Source organism: Scyliorhinus canicula, chromosome 7, assembly GCF_902713615.1.
Source record: "Scyliorhinus canicula chromosome 7, sScyCan1.1, whole genome shotgun sequence".
Classification (NCBI taxonomy): Eukaryota; Metazoa; Chordata; class Chondrichthyes; order Carcharhiniformes; family Scyliorhinidae; genus Scyliorhinus; species Scyliorhinus canicula.
Window position 1 is genome coordinate 122,096,396 of NC_052152.1, and position 20,368 is coordinate 122,116,763.

The window sequence follows — 20,368 nt, forward strand, 5'->3', positions numbered from 1 at the left end:
CGTAGATCATTGAAGAACAATAAAAAGTACAGCACAGGAACAGGCCCTTCGGCCCTCCAAACCTCCGCCGACCATGATGCACATCTAACCTAAAACTGGGCTCTGTATCCCTCTGTCCCTATCCTATTCATGTATTTGTCAAGACGCCGCTTAACCGTCACTATCGTACCTTCTTCCACCACCACCTCCGGCAGCGAGTTCCAGGCACCCGCTACCCTCTGTGTAAAAAAACTTCTCTCGCAAATCTCTAAACTTTGCCCCTCGGACCTTAAAGCTATGTCCCCAAGTAATTGACTCTTCCACCCTGAGAAAAGGCTACTGACTATCCACTCTGCCAATACTCCTCATAATTTTGTAGACTGGACAGGTAGAGAGAGTTATTCATAAAGCATATAATATATTGAACCCTGTTAATAGGGGCACAGAATAAAAAGCAAGGATGTTATGCTTAATTTATACAAGACACGAGTTAGACCTCAGCTAAACTATTGCATACAGTTTTGGGTGCTACATTTTAGAAAGGATGTGAATAAATTGGAGTGAGTGCAGAAAAGGTTTACGAGAATGGTTCCAGGGATGAGAAACTTGAGTTATGAAGACAGATTGGAGAGCCATAGAGATTTACAGCATCAAAACAGGCCCTTCGGCCCAACATGTCCCTACCACCCAGTTTTTACCACTAAGTTAGTCCCAATTGCCGAGGTTGGGGACTGTCCTTGGAGAGACTGTCTCTTGGCCTAAGAGACTTGATAGAGGTGTTCAAAATTATGAGGCTGGACAGAGTAGATAGGGAGAAACTTTTCCTGTTTGTAAAGGATGAAGAACGAGCGAGCACAGACTTTGCAAAAGAAACAAATGTGATGAGTGGTTGGTGTCTGGAATGCACTGCCTGAAAGTGTGGTGGAAGCAGGTTCAGTCGAGGCATTAAAGAGGGCATTAGATGATTATTTGAATAGAATCAATGCGCTGGGGTACGGGGAAAAGGCAGGCAATGGCACTAAGTCACAATGCTCATTTTGGGAGCTGGTGCAAACACGATGGGCCAAATAGCCTCCTTCAGCGCAATAACAATTTTGTGATTGTTGCAAAATAAATAAGGGCAAAACTGAAGCAAAAAAGTCATTCCTAAGACAACAAAGAGGGTGATAGTAGGAAATACCTAGGGATGGGAAAGAAGTAAAGAGAAACAAAAACATTAAATTATCAATGAATGCAAAAATTAATTAAATAATTCTATAGATTTATAAAGCAGGAGAGGGACATGGTTATTGAGTGATTCCATAGGTTTTCAGATAATGACAACGAAATGGCAGATATATTAAATAATTACGTTGCAAGACATTAAATGAGATTTTAAAAAATGTAGACATTTAAGCAAGGGAAGTGGGAGATAACGGATCTAACCAAATTTAGGATAAAACCCATGATCCTGACACAATAACATCCAGATGTTTTGAGGTTAGGGAAGAGATATTAAAAATATTACATACAAAGAAAATGGGTTAGACAGTTCCAGATGATGGTATGGTTGGTTTTGATGGTGCTGGCCTAGTCATATTGTGAACATCTATAATGTTTCTTGTAGATGTGAATTCTGAGCTCTGCTTCATAAGAACATAAGAACTAGGAGCAGGAGTAGGCCATCTGGCCCCTCGAGCCTGCTCCGCCATTCAATTAGATCATGGCTGATCTTTTGTGGACTCAGCTCCACTTTCCGGCCCGAACACCATAACCCTTAATCCCTTTATTCTTCAAAAAACTATCTATCTTTACCTTAAAAACATGTAATGAAGGAGCCTCAACTGCTTCACTGGGCAAGGAATTCCATAGATTCACAACCCTTTGGGTGAAGAAATTCCTCCTAAACTCAGTCCTAAATCTACTTCCCCTTATTTTGAGGCTATGCCCCCTAGTTCTGCTGTCACCCGCCAGTGGAAACAACCTGCCCGCATCTATCCTATCTATTCCCTTCATAATTTTAAATGTTTCTATAAGATCCCCCCTCATCCTTCTAAATTCCAACGAGTACAGTCCCAGTCTACTCAACCTCTCCTCATAATCCAACCCCTTCAGCTCTGGGATTAACCTAGTGAATCTCCTCTGCACACCCTCCAGTGCCAGTACGTCCTTTCTCAAGTAAGGAGACCAAAACTGAACACAATACTCCAGGTGTGGCTGCACTAACACCTTATACAATTGCAACATAACCTCCCTAGTCTTAAACTCCATCCCTCTAGCAATGAAGGACAAAATTCCATTTGCCTTCTTAATCACCTGTTGCACTTGTAAACCAACCTTCTGTGACTCATGCACTAGCACACCAAGTCTCTCTGAACAGCGGCATGCTTTAATATTTTATCGTTTAAATAATAATCCCGTTTGCTGTTATTCCTACCAAAATGGATAACCTCACATTTGTCAACATTGTATTCCATCTGCCAGACCCGAGCCCATTCACTTAACCTATCCAAATCCCTCTGCAGACTTCCAGTATCCTCTGCACTTTTCGCTTTACCACTCATCTTAGTGTCATCTGCAAACTTGGACACATTGCCCTTGGTCCCCAACTCCAAATCATCAATGTAAATTGTGAACAATTGTGGGCCCAACATGGATCCCTGAGGGACACCACTAGCTACTGATTGCCAACCAGAGAAACACCCATTTATTCCAACTCTTTGCTTTCTATTAATTAACCAATCCTCTATCCATGCTACTACTTTACCCTTAATGCCATGCATCTTTATCTTATGCAGCAACCTTTTGTGTGGCACCTTGTCAAAGGCTTTCTGGAAATCCAGATATACCACATCCATCGGCTCCCCGTTATCTACTGCACTGGTAATGTCCTCAAAAAATTCCACTAAATTAGTTAGGCATGACCTGCCTTTAACGAACCCATGCTGCGTCTGCCCAATGGGACAATTTCTATCCAGATGCCTCGCAATTTCTTCCTTGATGATAGATTCCAGCATCTTCCCTATTACCGAAGTTAAACTCACTGGCCTATAATTTCCTGCTTTCTGCCTACCTCCTTTTTTAAACAGTGGCGTCACGTTTGCTAATTTCCAATCCACCGGGACCACCCCAGAGTCTAGTGAATTTTGGTAAATTATCACTAGTGCATCTGCAATTTCCCTAGCCATCTCTTTTAGCACTCTGGGATGCATTCCATCAGGGCCAGGAGACTTGTCTACCTTTAGCCCCATTAGCTTGCCCATCACTCCCTCCTTAGTGATAACAATCCTCTCAAGGTCCTCACCTGTCATAGCCTCATTTCTATCAGTCGCTGGCATGTTATTTGTGTCTTCCACTGTGAAGACCGACCCAAAAAACCTGTTCAGTTCCTCAACCATTTCCTCATTTCCCATTATTAAAACTCCCTTCTCATCCTCTAAAGGACCAATATTTACCTTAGCCACTCTTTTTTGTCTTATATATTTGTAAAAACTTTTACTGTCTGTTTTTATATTCTGAGCAAGTTTACTCTCATACTCTATCTTACTCTTCTTTATAGCTTTTTTAGTAGCTTTCTGTTGCCCCCTAAAGATTTCCCAGTCCTCTAATCTCCCAGCACTCTTTGCCACTTTATATGCTTTTTCCTTCAATTTGATACTCTCCCTTATTTCCTTAGATATCCACGGTCGATTTTCCCTCTTTCTTCCGTCCTTCCTTTTTGTTGGTATAAACCTTTGCTGAGCACTGTGAAAAATCGCTTGGAAGGTTCTCCACTGTTCCTCAACTGTTCCACCATAAAGTCTTAGCTCCCAGTCTACCTTAGCTAGTTCTTCTCTCATCCCCTTGTAATCTCCTTTGTTTAAACACAAAACACTAGTATTTGATTTTACTTTCTCACCCTCCATCTGTATTTTAAATTCCACCATATTGTGATCGCTCCTTCCGAGAGGATCCCTAACTATGAGATCATGAATCAATCCTGTCTCATTACACAGGACAAGATCTAGGACCGCTTGTTCCCTCGTAGGTTCCATGACATACTGTTCTAGGAAACTATCGCGGATACATTCTATAAACTCCTCCTCACGGTTGCCTTGACCGACCTGGTTAAACCAATCGACATGTAGATTAAAATCCCCCATGATAACTGCTGTACCATTTCTACATGCATCAGTTATTTCTTTGTTTATTGCCTGCCCCACCATATCGTTACTATTTGGTGGCCGATAGACTACTCCTATCAGTGACTTTTTCGCCTTACTATTCCTGATTTCCACCCAAATGGATTCAACCTTATCCTCCATAGCACCGATGTTATCCCTTACTATTGCCCGGATGTCATCCTTAAATAACAGAGCAACACCACCTCCCTTACCATCCACTCTGTCCTTCCGAATAGTTTGATACCCTCGGATATTTAACTCCCAGTCGTGACCATCCTTTAACCATCTTTCAGTAATGGCCACTAAATCATAGTCATTTACGATGATTTGTGCCACCAACTCATTTACTTTATTCCGAATACTACGAGCATTCAGGTAAAGTACACTTATGTTGGTTTTTTTACCTCTGTTTTGAATCTTAACATCTCCAGTTTTATTCCTTTTGTTATTACTGGGCCTATTCACTGTGCTCCCCTCAGTCACTGTACCTTGTACTGTCGCCCTTATGGATTTCTGACTATGTCTTCTCTGCCTTGCACTTTTCCCCTTACTTCCTTTTGTTTCTGTCCCTGTTTTACTACCTTCCAACTTCCAGCATTGGTTCCCATCCCCCTGCCACATTAGTTTAAACCCTCCCCAACAGCTCTAGCAAACACCCCCCCTAGGACATCGGTTCCAGTCCTGCCCAAGTGCAGACCGTCCGGTTTGTACTGGTCCCACCTCCCCCAGAACCGGTCCCAATGCCCCAGGAATTTGAATCCCTCCCTCTTGCACCATCTCTCGAGCCACGCATTCATCCTATCTATCCTGACATTCCTACTCTGACTAGCTCGTGGCACTGGTAGCAATCCTGAGATTACTACCTTTGAGGTCCTACTTTTTAGTTTAACTCCTAACTCCCTGAATTCCGCTTGTAGGACCTCATCCCGTTTTTTACCTATATCGTTGGTGCCTATGTGCACCACGACAGCTGGCTGTTCACCCTCCCCCCCCCCCCCCCCCCCCCCAGAATGTCCTGCAGCCACTCCGAGACATCCTTGACCCTTGCACCAGGGAGGCAACATACCATCCTGGAGTCTCGATTGCGTCCACAGAACCGCCTGTCTATTCCCCTTACGATCGAGTCCCCTATCACTATAGCCCTGCCATTTTTCTTCCTGCCCTGCTGTGCAGCAGAGCCAGCCACGGTGCCATGAACCTGGCTGCTGTACAAGTAAGTATTTCAATTTAAATACTTTATTGCAATGTATACATTCCTATATTTTAAAAAGGAGATCGATTGAAAAAGTCGAGGGAACTACAGACCAGTTAGCTTGAAGTTGGTGCTTGGAATGATGGCGACCTCCTTCCAAATTGGATAGGGAAAAATCTAGGAACTGAAAATATAATTAACATGAATTTCAGAAGGGAAAATTGTGCTTAACAAACCTTTTGAATCTTTGAAGAAATAACAGGAAGGGTAATATAGTTGATGTAATATTTGGATCTTTAAATGACTTTCAGTAAAGTACCACACAGACACCCGATGAAGATCAGAACAAATAGCAGGATGCATTGCAAGCTGGCTGCAAGGCAGGAAAAAGTGACATGGGGTTAAAGGTTGGCTCAGACTGTCTAACGGTAAGAAGTGGAGTTCCAAATGATCGGTGCTGAGATTACTGCCCCAACAGAAACAAATTAATTTACGTAGTGCCTTTCACGGTAGCACGGCAGGGGCGGCTTGGTAGCACAGTGGTTAGCACTGTTGCTTCACAGCGGCAAGGTCCAGGTTTGATTCCCGGCTTGGGTCAGTGTCTGCGGAGTCTGCACATTCTCCCCGCTTCCCACCGGTGCTCCGGTTTCCTCCCACAAGTCCCGAAAGGCGTGCTATTAAGTAAATTGGACATTCTGAATTCTCCCTCCGTGTACCCGAACAGTCTCCGGAGTGTGGCAACTCGGATCTTTTCACAGTAACTTCATTGCAGTGTTAATGTAAGCCTACTTGTCACAATAAAGATTATTATACATAGCAAACCTTCCCAAGCCACTTTGAGCATTATCGATTGCATTTCGTTTTTTTTGAAAAATATCTTTATTCCAATTCTCAAAATGTTTACATTTCTCAACAAAGTAAATACCCCCAACACATTACACCCCACCCAATAAGAATCTCACCTCTGCCCCCTCAAGAGCCGACGGATAACAACTCTCCAAAATTCAGAATGATCAAACCCCAACTCTTGTGGAACCCATCACTCGCCCCCCCCTTCCCCAGGGCAAATTTCACCTTCTCCAGGGCTAAAGAACTACAGTAGGACCCCCTGTCACACTGAGGCACAGGGTGGACAAGCTCTACTTCACAGGAGCTGCCTACGAGCAATCAGTGAGGCAAAGCTCAAACATCTGCCTCCGCTCCCATCTGGAACTCCAGCCGGTCCAACATCCTGAATATGGCCTCCAGGGGACCGGGCTCCACATTGACATGCAGAACTCTTGAGATGGTGTTGAAACAAAACCTGTCCAACGTCGAGCAGCACCAGAACAAATGCACGTGATCGAGAAGGCTGGAAAGACCTTGCAAAGTCACGCACCTGCACGTACTGGAAACTCTCTTCCCGCTTCAGCCCAAACATCTCATTCAACTCCTCCAAGCTTGCAAACCACCCTCCCAGAAACAATTCTTCATCTCGAAGAGCAATACAGCACAGGGACAGGCCCTTCAGCCCTCCAAGCCTGTACCGGTCATGGTACCACCCTTGGCCAAAACCCTCAGCACTTCCTTGTGCTGTATTCCTCTATACCCAACCTTTCTATGTATTTGTCGTGATGCCTTTTGAATGCCGTTAATATATCTGTTTCCACAACCTCCCTGGCAACGCGTTCCGGGCACTCGCCACTCTCTGTATACAAAAACCTGCCTCTCATATCTCTAAACATTGCCCCAGGGACCTTAAACCTATGCCCCAAGTGACTGACCCCTCCATCCTGGGAACGGAATGTCTTTAAAATCAAGAGTGAATTGGAGAGGTTTAGGGAGGAAATTCCAGAGCTTGGGGCCAAGTCAACTAAAAGTACACATGCCAGTGGTGGAGTGATTAGCGTCTCAGATTATTAACAGGCCAGAATTGGAGTGCAGAGATTTCTGAGGCTCTTGGGGCGTTGAAAGTTACAGAGTAATGGAAAGGGCGAGATCTTGGAACAGTTTCAAAACTGGGATGAGAATTTGAGCATTTATTTGTTGTCCCAGTGGAGCCAATGTAGGGAAGTAAAGAAATTGAATTGTTGTGAGTAAGGGTATGTGCAGCAGAATTTTGGATGAGCACCAGGTTGTGTGGGGTGAAAGATGGGAGACTGACCAGGAGAGCATTGGAATTGTCGAGTTTACTAGTAACAAAGATAGGAAAGAAGATTTCAGCAACAGATGAGCTGAGGCAGTGTTAGAGTTGAAGATATGACAGTCTTGGTGATGGAACAGGCATGGTTGTAAGCTCACCCTGGGATCAAACGCAGCATCGATGCTGTAGTCCCATGGAGCCAGAGTGGGAACTGAGTTTACAATCATGAGATCATATAGAGAGCAGGGCTAGGCCATTGAACCTCTTGCGCCATTCAATACATACATGGCAGTTCTGATTGTGGCCTAGATGCCACTTTCCTGCCCCAGCCTCCACATAACCTTGGCTTTGTAAATTCAACATCTGTCTAGTTCTTCCTTGAAAATAATCATTCACCCAGCCTCCATTCTCTGGGAAGAGAATTCCAAAGTCTAATAACCATCTGAGAAGAAATTCCTCCTCATCTCTGTCTTAAATGGGAGACCAGTTATTTTTAAATTATTCCAGATTCCCCCACAAGGAGAGAAACATCCTCTCAGCACCCATCCTGTTGAACCTCCTCAAAATCTCATGTGTCAGTAAGATCATCTCTCATTCTTCTAAACTCCAATGAGTATACGTCCAAGCCATTCGATAAGATGTGGCACACGACACAATGGTTAGCACTGCTACCTACAGCGCTGAGGACCCGGGTTTGAATCCCGGCCCTGGGTCACTGTCCGTGTGGAGTTTGCACATGTCTGTGTGCGTTTCACCCTCACAACTCAAAGATGTGTAGGGTAGGTGCATTGGCCACACTAAATTGCCCCTTAATTGGAAAAAAAATTATTGGGTACTCTAAAATTTTTCAAAAAAGATGCCACACAAAGGTTACTGCACAAGATAAGAGCTCATGGTGTTGGGGATGTTATATTTGCACTGAGGGCTGGTTTAGCTCAGTTAGCTGGACAGCTGGTTTGTGATGCCGAGTGAGGCTAACAGCAGCGATTCAATTCCCGTACTGACTGAGGTTATCATGAAGGCTCTTCCTTCTCAGACTTGCCCCAGGGATGTGGTGATCCTCTGGTTAAATCCCTTCTCCACCTCAAAGGGGAATGCAACCTATGGCCATCTGGGACTATGGCAACTTTACTTTATTAGCATGGAAACAGGGAACAGAGTGGTAAATGGGTAATTTTTAGGTTGGCAAACTGTAGTGAGTGGACCAGTACTGGTTTGTCAACTATTCACCATCTATATTAATGATTTGTTTACAAGGATTGTAGTCAAATTGCTGATGGTACAAAAATAGGCTGTGAGGAGGATACAAAGCCCCTGCAAAGTGATGTAGGTTAATTGGCAGATAGAGTGCAATGGGGTTGCACAGTGGTGTTAGCACTGCTGCTTCACAGCACCAGGAATCAGGGCTTGGGTGACTATCTGTGCAGAGTTTGCACTTCTCCCCGTGTCTGCGTGGGTCTCCTTCAGGTGTCCCGGTTTCTTCCCACAGTCCCATAGATGTGCAGGTTAGGTGGATTGGCCATGATAAATTTCCCTTGGGTGTGGGTACTGGGTTACAGGGGTAAGGTGGGGGCGTGAACCGAGATAGGGTGTTCCTTCGGAGTGTCAGTGTAGATCCGATGTGCTGAATGGCCGCCTTCTGCACTGTAGGGATTCTATGAATGGGGAAAATGTGTGTTCCACTTTGGCAGGATGGATGGAAAACCAGAATATTATTTAAGTGGAGAGAGACTGCAGAATGCTGTAGTACAGAGGGACCTGGGTGTCCTTATACATGAATCACAAAAGGTCAGCATGCAAGTACTACAATGGGTAGTACCTGCAAATTAAATGTTGACCTTCATTACAAAGGGGCTGGAGTACAGAAGTAGGGAAATCCTCCTACAGCTATACAGGACATTGGGGAGACTGCACTTGGAGTACTGTGTACAGATAGATATTCATGATTGTGAAACTATTCTGATTGGGTCCTAATAAGACGTGAAAATTCACTGATTGTATTGCTAGGTGGAAATGGTTTTGTTTAAGTCGCTTAGCCCTACTACATGTGAAATTCATAATGTCCTGATATCTGAACCAGGTATGTTTTGATGACTTATTCGTGACTCGGTATTGAAATTGTTTCGAAAATCTGCTTCATCGGTGTTGCATCTTTGCAGACCCTCCCCAGATCTGAATGGGGGGCGGTGACTTCCAGTAAACTGAGCAACCTACTAATCTGAAGCTGCTTTACTGCAACTTGGAACTTGTCTTCGATATTAGCATTGGCCTTGGCTCACATTGAGATTGAACTTAAAGCCTTAGTCATAGATCAACCTCACTTGATTTGGCATGGCGACAGTAGTTTTTACAGCTCATGCCAGACTTTCTCCCCAAGGTGGTTTGACAAGTTAGTTCTAAGTTGTGAAATTTTTCCCTAATTTTAACCATTACATTAACATGAAAATATATAGAAATTATATCACGAAACAGACTGTTTGGCATGTCCAGTTCTTGTCAGCATTTGCCCTTCGCATGTGTGGATATTTCACATTATTTCCTGATATCTTTCAACCCCGTTTCTTTCATCTACTATCCAATATAATTCTGAATGTTGACCATTTCTCCCTCAACTGTTAAAGTCTACAATCTCTCAACTGTCTGAAGAATTTCTCCTGCCCTCTGTTCTAAATTTCTTATAACTAATCTAGGGGCGTCAAGGTAATGCAGTGGTCACGGTATCGAGGATCCAGGTTTGATCCCGGCCCCGGATCACTGTCCGTGTGGAGTTTGCACATTCTCCCCATGCCTGCGTGGGTCTCACCCCCACAACCCAAAGATGCGCAGGGTAGGTGGTTTGGGCACGCTAAATTGCCCCTTATTCTGAGAGCAGTCTGCCCCCATCTCATCCTTTCAGCATTTTAAATGCTTATATCATATCACCAAGTTATCTGGATGGTGTAATGGTACTAAACCTAGTTTTTTTAAAAAGTCTTCGTATTTGTATTTCATACCAAGTTCATCTGTGTGAATGTGCATTGCACTATCTCCACGTGGCTTCTTGTGGAGCCCATTATTCTGTCAAGCAGATACTGGTGCCCTATATTACAGTGACTGTACAGCAGGTGGCTTCTGGCTGAAAGTGTGCTTTTTCATTGCTTCCACGTGAATGATAGGAATTGCTGCAGCTCATTTAAAAGCCATTTCACATACTCCACTGGCTATCCCTTCTTTCTGTTTAGAACCTCTGTCAAATAAAGATTATTATTGTCTGTGCAAGGCAGCCAGGGACTGCTCCAGAAAATAATTGCAAAGGCTTATGGAATACTGATCTTTATATGCAGAGGACTAGAGTATGAGAAGGTCATACAGCTACATGGGCAGCACGGTGGCGCAGTGGGTTAACCCTGTGCCTCACGGCGCCGAGGTCCCAGGTTCGATCCTGGCTCTGGGTCACTGTCCGAGTGAAGTTTACACATTCTCCCCGTGTTTGCGTGGGTCTTGGCCCCACAACCCAAAAATGTGCAGGGTAGGTGGATTGGCCACGCTAAATTGCCCCTTAATTAAAAAAAATTAATGGGGTACTCTAAATTTATTTTTAAAAAGATACAGCTACACAAAGTTATGGTCACATCACACCTGCAGTGCGCTGTACAGTTCTGAGAACCACACAGTTGGAACAATTTATTGACTTTGGAGGGAGTGTAGTGTAGATTTGTAAGAAGGATATGGACTCCAATGGTTAAGTTATGAGGAGACAGTAAATAACCTCTGGTTGTATTCCCTGGAATTGAGGCGGCTAAATGGTAATTTGGTCACAGTTTTCAGGATATTAAGGGGAGCTGACAGGGTAGAGCGAGAGAAAAAATATTTCCGCTGGTTGGGGAGGCTAGGATGACAGGAGGTAAAAGGTTAGAGCCGGACCTTTCAGGGGTGATATTAGGAAACTCTCCTACACCCAAAGAGTGGCACAGATTTGGAGCTTGCTTCCACAAATGACAATTGGCGCTGAAGTTGATGAGACTTCTGTTATTCTTTCGTATTAAGGGATGTGGGACAAAATTGAGTCACCTCAAATCTGCTGTAACCTCATTGAATGACAGAATTGACTTTTGGAGCTAAATGGCTACCTCCTCTATCCTTCATAAAACTCCAGGGTATTTATCAAGTTAAATTTGGCAACTGCAAAGACCATCCTTTTGGCTAAACTGTCCTGATGGTGATGGGCAAAGCCTCTCTGCCAGGGCAGCTCAGATTTTCTCTAATATTAGAGATTACTGAGAGACTACTGGGCAGAGGTCAGCATTGGGCCATGGTCTTTTCAGGCTGGAGTGGGGGAGGTCCCATGTGATGTGGATGATGTGATGTGATGCAAATTTTTGTGGTTGTTTAGTGTCTTTCTCTCTCTCACTCTCAGCTCTCTCCCCCCACCCCCCAAAATTGTCAGATTTGGCCATATTTCTACAGCATGGTTCCATTTTTCGAATATTTAGGTCAATCTGTATGGCGCACCCTTGCCCTCCAATAACTCCTTTCTCCTTCAGCAAGTGCTGGACTCTCCATAGACTCGAAGGAGATGACAAATTCTCTGTTAGATAATCTACACTCTGAATGGCTGTTCCAATTCAGCACGTTCCATTCACCCCATAAAAGCTTTGCAGTTACCTACAAATCTGTTCCATCTACCTCGCAGAACAAGAACCACATTAGTAATCTGGATCTTTCTTACTCTGGCTTCTTTAGCATATGGTTTCACAAAAGTGGGCAAGTTTGCTGCTGAGTTTTTCCTGTGTGTATTTTAGAAGCTGAAAGGACTGTGAGCTGCCTCCAGCATGGTAGCATTGTGGATAGCACAATCGCTTCACATCAGGGCAGCACAGTAGCATTGTGGATAGCACAATCGCTTCACAGCTCCAGGGTCCCAGGTTCGATTCCGGCTTGGGTCACTGTCTGTGCGGAGTCTGCACATCCTCCCCGTGTGTGCGTGGGTTTCCTCCGGGTGCTCCGGTTTCCTCCCACAGTCCAAAGATGTGCAGGTTCGGTGGATCGGCCATGATAACTTGCCCTTAGTGTTGGGTGGGGTTACTGGGTTATGGGGATAGGGTGTTAACCTTGGGTAGGGTGCTCTTTCCAAGAGCCGGTGCAGACTCGATGGGCCAAATGGCCTCCTTCGGCACTGTAAATTCTATGATTCTATGGTCCCTGTTCTTTTCCAGTTTCTCTCGTATAGAATATAGTACAGCACGGTACAGGCCCTTCGGCCCACGATGTTGTTCCGACCATTTACACCTCCAACTTCACCTTGTTCCTGAGACCCACCTCTGTTGCCTGGATGTCAGTTTTACTCAGTCGCCCAGATTGTTGAGCATATTGTCACCTCCCAAATCCATGTCTACCTTTCTTCCCAACTCCATGTGTTAATTGAGTCACTGCTACTGCTTCTGTGTCACTGCTGCATGACTGAAACTGCCTTGATCAAAGTCAGGAATGATGTTCTCATTGCAGCCTTGTTACTCTCCTCCAACACTCTGTCCAGCTCATAGGTCCTGTCCTGTGTTGTCCAGAATATCTCCAGTAACCCCTCTTCAAACCTCTTCAGTATTACCTCTTGGAGAACTCTGGGGATCTATCCTTGTGCCCTCTGCCTTTTCAGCTACACACTGCTGTTCACTGACATCATCAGAATACATGGAATCTACTTCCATGTGTTGGCTGCTGTGTCCACAACCTTCCTCAGCCTCTCCACTCCTGGTTAGGTGGATTGGCCATGATAAATTGCCCTTAGTGACCAAAAAGGTGAGGAGGCGTTACTGGGTTACGGGGATAGGGTGGAAGTGATAGCTTAAGTGGGTCGGTGCAGACTCGATGGGCCGAATGGTGGCCTCCTGCACTTTATGTTCTATTTTTCTATGTCTCCACGACGTTCCTCAACCTTCATCAGTGTTCCACTCCTGTCTCCACGACCTTCCTCAGCCCCTTCACTGCTGTCTGCACAACCTTTCTCAACCTCTCCACTGCTGTCTGCTCTACCTTCCTCAACCCCTCCACTGCTATCTGCACAAATGTCATCAACCCCTCCACTGCTGTCTGCACAAACATCCTTAACCCCTCCACTGCTGTCTGCTCTACTTCCTCAACCCTTCAACTGCTGCCTGCTCTACCTTCCTCAACCCCTCCATTGCTATCTCCGCTACCTTCCTCAACCCTTCCACTGCTGCCACCCCTTCAACCTCTACACTTCTGTATCCACTAAAGTCCTCAACTCCTCCAATGCCTCTACCATCACCCATCTCCACCCCAGTCTCAGCCTATCTGCTGCTAATGCCCACATGTATGACTTTGTCACTGCCTGATTCCACTATTCCACTGCCTTGAATCCTGCATTGCAGTTCATCCAAATATCTACTACCCATATTTTACCATCCAAATCTTTGCTGTTCTTACATTACCATCCAAATTTCTGCTGCTTGTATGTTATCATCCAAATCTCTGTTACCCATATATCAACCTTTATCAAGCCTTAATCTCTTGTTATCCTTGTGCTCATTGTCCTATACTCTTGTTTTCTCAGCGACAACATATGCATATCCAATGCCTTTAATATAGTAAAACGTCCCAAAGCATGTTATAGAAGCATTATCAAATGAAAAGTGGCACGAAGCCACATAAGATAGTCAGGCTGATGGTCTAATGCTTGGTCAAAGGGGTTGGCTTTAAAGAGCATCTCAAAGGAGAACGCAATGGTGGAGAGATTTAGGGAGGAAATTCTAGAGTTCAGGGCCTCAGAAACTGAAGCACAGCTGCCAGTGGTGGAGCAGTTAAAATTGGAGATGTCAGTGTTGGAGGAGTGCAGATCTGAATGTTGCCACGCTTGTGGAGATTAGGGACAGGGAGGCCAGGGCGGGGTTTTCAAAACAAGTATTTCAAATTTGAGGTATTGCTCAATACACAGAAACGTGGAAAATTGGAGTGGGATAGTCATAAGAATGTACAGTGAATCATCCCATTGAATCATCATCGGCCCTTGGAAAGAGCACCCGACTTAAGCCCAGGCTTCCGCCCTACCCAGTAACCTGACCGTTTTGGACACTAAGGGACAATTTAGCATGGCCAATCCACCTAATCTGCAAACCTTTGGGCTGTGGGAGGAAACCGAAGCACCCGGACGAAACCCACCCAGACACGGGGAGAAAGTGCAAACTCCGCACAGTCACCTGAGGCCGGAATTGAACTTGGGACCCTGGAGCTGTGTGGCAGCAGTTCTAGCCACTGTGCCACCGTGCTGTCCTTCAAACCTGCTCTGCCATTCAACACAATCAAGGCTACCCCTCTAGCTCAGTACCAAACGCCGTGCTCCCCCTCCCCATACTCCGTAATACCTTTCGAGTCTAGAAATCTATTTTCTTAATAAATATATTCAATGACTTGATAGAGAATTCCACAGGTTCACCACCCTCTGAGTGAAGAAAATTTTCCTCATCTCAGTCCTAAATGGCCTACCCTGTATCCTGAGACTATGATCCCTTGTTCTAGACAGTCAGTCATAGAATTTACAGTGCAGAAGGTGGCCATTCGGCCCATCGGGTCTGCACCAGCTCCTGGAAAGAGCACCCTACCCAAGGTTAACACCTCCACCCTATCCCCATAACCCAGTAACCCCACCCAACACTAAGGGCAATTTTGGATACTAAGGGCAATTTATCATGTCCAATCCACCTAACCTGCACATCTTTGGACTGTGGGAGGAAACCGGAGCACCTGGAGGAAACCCACGCACACACGGGGAGGATGTGCAGACTCTGCACAGACAGTGACCCAAGCCGGGAATCGAACCTGGGACCCTGGAGCTGTGAAGCGATTGCGCTATCCACAATGCTACTGTGCTGCCCAGCCCTTTGACCAAGCTTTAGTTAATCCATCAAAATATCATCTTCCATTTTTTACTTCTCTGTGAAGTGTCTTGGGATTTCTTTCTACTTTAAAAATTGTTCTATAAATGCAGGTCATTGTTGCAGTCTAACTAAATCATTCCGCATGACCAACAGACTTGACATACTGCACTATTAAACACACCCAGAATTTTTTTAGTTAGCTTCCTTGTCATTAGGCAAAATATTGCGAAACTTCATTTTCTATCAAACCCCTACAGTGCAAAAGTTGGCCATTTGGCCCATCAAGTCTGCACCAACCTTCCAAAAGAACACTCTACCTAGGCCCACTCCTCTGCTCCATCCACGTAACCCCACACATTGATCATGGCCAATCCACTTAACCTACACATCTGGACTGTGGGAGGAAACCGGAGCACCTGGAGGAAACACATGGATATGGGGAGAACGTACGAACTCCACACAGGCAGTCACCCAAGACTGCAATCGAACCCGGGTACCTGGTGCTGAGGCAGCAGTTCTAACCACTGTGCCACCATACGGCCCAATTTTATTTTCGTAGTGCTTTCAAAGTGTTTGTCTTTACTCTTTAATATTTTGACGTACAAAGAGTTTTTATTGTGCCTCAAATGTAAACCTCAAATTTCCTTAAGCTCCTTGTTCAGATGGGTGTTCTACACAGTTTGGAAAAAGTAGTACATTACTTTTCAAGGGAAAGTTGCGAGTTGTCATTTTATGAAAATCAATAAAATTCTTAATGATAAGGATGACGGGGCTTTGTGCTGCATGATGCTTTTTAGCATGCACCTTGGTGCATGATCTTTCTCAAACTGAAGAAATGCTGTGTACTTATCGCGGCTGCTGGCCAAGGTGTCTTGCATTGTGCTGTGACGCAATTTCTCATTTCAGGAAAGACGCGACTTGTATATTTTGCTGGGATGTGTTTTTTTTTAAACGTCTATTCATTTACATTTTAAATGGGAGTGCAGGGCAAAATGCTGACTGCACTGGACTTCTGAATGTTGCTGTAAATGTGAATCTAGATCTTTTACTTTGTGGATGTGTGACAGGCAAATTCACAATTTGTTTGGTGGGTAATATTTTATTCCAGTTAAGTTTTTATCTTGATTGTCTTCGCATATTTCAGCCTGCTGTCTCGTATTCCTATGTCAACGATCATTAGTTTGGAAATTGATTTTTTTAATTTATTTGCTATGTTTTCAGAATAAACACAAATATTGACGTTATTTTGGTATAAACTTATTACTGTAGCATTTTGAAAGGGGTAATGATAAGAAAATGTTGAGTTAAATGTTCATTTACGGAAAAAAAGAGGGAATCATTGTTTGGACATTTTCTCTCAACATGTGAACATATATTTGCTGTTCTTTGTCCAGGGAAGTTGCTAATATTAGGGTGATCTATTTATTTATTCATTAATCACAGCAGAACTGTTTTCCTTTCTGCCTGAGTGAAAATGTTTTCATTCTAGGACTGAGAACTGAGCAACCTTCTGTCAGTATTTATTTTGGTTAAGATATGAATGAGCAACAGGTTATAATAGTATCATCCTAACCGTAAATCTATCATTTAAAAATTGCACCATTGATATTTCTGCAGACATGGGAACAATAACAACTTTTGGAAATGGGTCTAAGCTCTAAGGAGACTTAGCAAACATGAAGCTTTGATCTTTTGAATCAAATATCGAAAAACTTCACCTAAACTGCCTTTCTAAGTTACAGGAACAGTTAATCACCCTTCAGCAGTTGCATTCGCATTTACCCGACCTCCTGTGTATTTTGATCAAATCCCAGTTATCCTAGAGCCAGGACAATCTTTTGGCAGTCTCAATCGCAGTGAGTGTGGATCAGGGTTCATGGTATTCATGTCAATAGTAACTCTTAACTCGAATGGAGATAACTTCATGCCGGTATCGCAGCTTTATTGAACCACCTTGAAAAGTAAGCATTGGACCACCATCTTTTCCATTTGACAAATGTTTGTGATGCAGAGTATTGAATCAGCTACTAAACATAGCAACCTTAATGGTCGAGACTTCCTTTAAATTGACCAGCTTCCCGCTGCCCCTCACCCTCATTCTATTAAATTGCAGAGTGAAGTTTGAGAACCAGAATTGATGTCTCAATTTGGAGAAATTGAGCTGGACAAAATGATTGCAGGAGGATTGTTTATGCCCACTTCCTGGACTTTTCAATACTGTTTTAGCAATAGAAATTTGAACGCCTTTCGGTAAGGGATGTACTTGTGTCCTATTTCTTTTCCTCGTACAACACAATATATTATTTGCTCGGCACAGTCCTAGTTTCTGCAGGGCCTTGCCTTGTAGCTCAAGTCCGAAAATATTACATCAAATGAGAACAGCAGCAGACAGTAATTCTAATGTTTCTGAAACACTTTCCGCATGTCAAACAATTGGCAACGACACAACAGTTGAGATTTATAATTTTCAACCTTTGCACTAAATGCTGCTCCCATTGTGTAGAACTGTGAACAGGTGCAGTAGCACAAGAGTTTATATTGGAATTATCAGTGACAATTTAGTTCTGTGGTTTTAAAAAGAGTGCAGTAAACCTTACAATAAAAGTCTTCACAAATTGAATTTTTGTTTCATTTTGAGCTTGTTGAAATGTGTGTATATTGATATTGATCAAGGATTTTAAGGCTACTCTGATGCAGCACTGTATCCTACTATAAACTGTTTAAACCAAAAACATATTGCAGCCTTTCTCATTTGCTTCTTTCTGGTGTAAATAGTGTGTTCTCTTTCCAGGTTTGATGTGGAAGTGTGTCATTAATACCATCGGGAAATGTCCAGTACTAGGTCAAACAATTTTGTAAGATCACCAAGCTATGGGACACACAACGATACCCCACTGACCCTTACAGATCATGATCTGTAGATGCCGGCGTTGGACTGGAGTGAGCACAGTAAGAAGTCTTACAACACCAGGTTAAAGTCCAACAGGTTTGTTTCAAACACTAGCTTTCAGAGCACTGCTCCTTCCTCAGGTGAATGAAGAGGTATGTTCCAGAAACATATATATATAGATATATAGACAAAGTCAAAGATGCAAGATAATGCTTTGAATGCAAGCATTTGCAGGTAATTAATGGCGAGACCATGCAGACCTTGCGACAATGGATGAACGGACATCGTGCGACAATCGCTAAGCAGGAATGTTCCCTTCCAGTCGGGGAATACTTCAGTAGTCGGGGAACACTTCAACAGTCAAGGGCATTCAGCTCTGATCTCCGGGTAAGCGTTCTCCAAGTAGTTCTTCAGGAAGCGCGACAACGCAGAATTACCGAGCAGAAACTTGCAGCCAAGTTCCGCTCAATTACGTTCATTCCCCCCCCATCTGGCCTGGGCTTGCAAAATCCTACCAACTGTCCTGGCTTGAGACAATTCACACCTCAACCTGAGGTTCCCCTTATCTCCAGATCTGTAAAGACTTAATTACCTGCAAATGCTCGCGTTCAAAGCATTGTCTGGCATCTTTGACTTTGTCTATTTCTGGAACAGGAAGGAGCAGTGCTCTGAAAATTGGTGATTTGAAAAAAACCTGTTGGACTTTAACCTGGTGTTCTAAGACTTCTTGCAGTATAGATCATGGTTTGGCTTATTTCTTGTTGAACAAAGAGGAGAGTAATAGTTATTGATGAATGCCAAACTATTGGTATAAAATTTATCATGGAAGTGTCCCTGATCGTTGGCTGGACACACGTTGGTAACAATCTCTGACCGTTCCAATCTAATCTGGTCCGTTATTCCACTATCTGTCTACTCTCAATCATCAGCAAAGTGATGGGAGGTGTCTTCAAGTAACATCTATCAGTAACTTGCTCAAGTAATCCGCTAATCAGTGCCCATATTGGGTTGTTTGGACTATTCCATGTCCACCATCTCGTAACTGTTCAGGATTTTATATACTTCAAGTCTAAACTGTAAACAAGCCCAGTCTGTCCAATCATTCCTCATAAGAAAAACTGCTCATTCTGGATATCGATTTAGTAACCTACCTTTGATCTGCTTCCAACACATTTACATTCAAGAATAAGGAGACCAAAACTGCACACAGTACTCCAGAGGTGATTTCACCAATACCCTGTATGACTGAAGCACAACCTCTTTACTTTTATATTCAGTTCCTCCAATATTGAAGTAGTCTGTACCCACATGCACCAAGACCTGGGGCAACCTGAGGTCTGATAATGGTCTCATGGAATCACTACAGCGCAGAAGGAGCTCATTTGGCCCATCAGGTCTGCACCAACCCTCTGAAGGAGCACACTACCTACGCCAAATCCAAACACCCACCCTATCCCTGTAACTCCACCTAGGAGCAGTTTAGCGCAGCCAATCCACTTAACCTACACAATCTGTGGGAGGAAACCCACAGATACATGGGAAGAATGTGCAAACTCTACACAAGTCACCCGAGGTCGGAATCACACCCTGGCCCTGTGAGGCAGTAGTTCTAACCACTGCCACCGTGCTGCTGTGACACCGTGGCAAGTAAAAGCAAGAATCTAATCATCTCTCAGTGAAAGAGCACGAGGAGAGCGGCGGTGAGTCAGTGAAAGAGCGCGAGGGGAGCGGCAGGACACTGAGAGCGGCGGAGAGTCAGTGAAAGAGCGCGAGGGGAGCGGCAGGACACAGAGCAAGGAGTGCGGTGGGGACACAGGATAAAAGCACGAGGAGAGCGGCAGTGAGTCAGTGAAAGAGCGCGAGGAGCGGCGGTGAGTCAGTGAAAGCGTGAGGAGAGCGGCGGGACACAGAGCGAGGAGTGCGGCGGGGACACGATAAAAGCGTGAGGAGAGCGGCGGGGACACGATAAAAGCGCGAGGAGAGCGGCGGTGCGTCAGTGAAAGAGCGCGAGGAGAGCGGCGGTGAGTCAGTGAAAGCGCGAGGAGAGCGGCGGGAAGATAATATAAGGCGGGAACCGGAAGTACGACCCGCGGACTTCTGGGAAGGATTTTCCCCTAGCCAATAAATTCTGATGGAGAGGATACCCGAGACACTACACGTATAGTGTCTCCC

General features: G+C 44.4%; 1 protein-coding gene across 1 annotated transcript in view; it reads left to right on the forward strand.

The window, feature by feature from the left end:
- The window catches only part of sms (spermine synthase), a 190,616-nt gene extending 172,578 nt beyond the window's left edge, over nucleotides 1–18,038 (forward strand). Inside the window, exon 11 of the mRNA XM_038802847.1 lies at nucleotides 15,969–18,038. Within this exon, the coding sequence (XP_038658775.1) occupies nucleotides 15,969–15,999 (31 nt within the window). The 3' untranslated portion in view covers nucleotides 16,000–18,038. The remainder of the gene's footprint in view (nucleotides 1–15,968) is intronic.
- The last annotated feature ends 2,330 nt before the right edge of the window (nucleotides 18,039–20,368 follow it).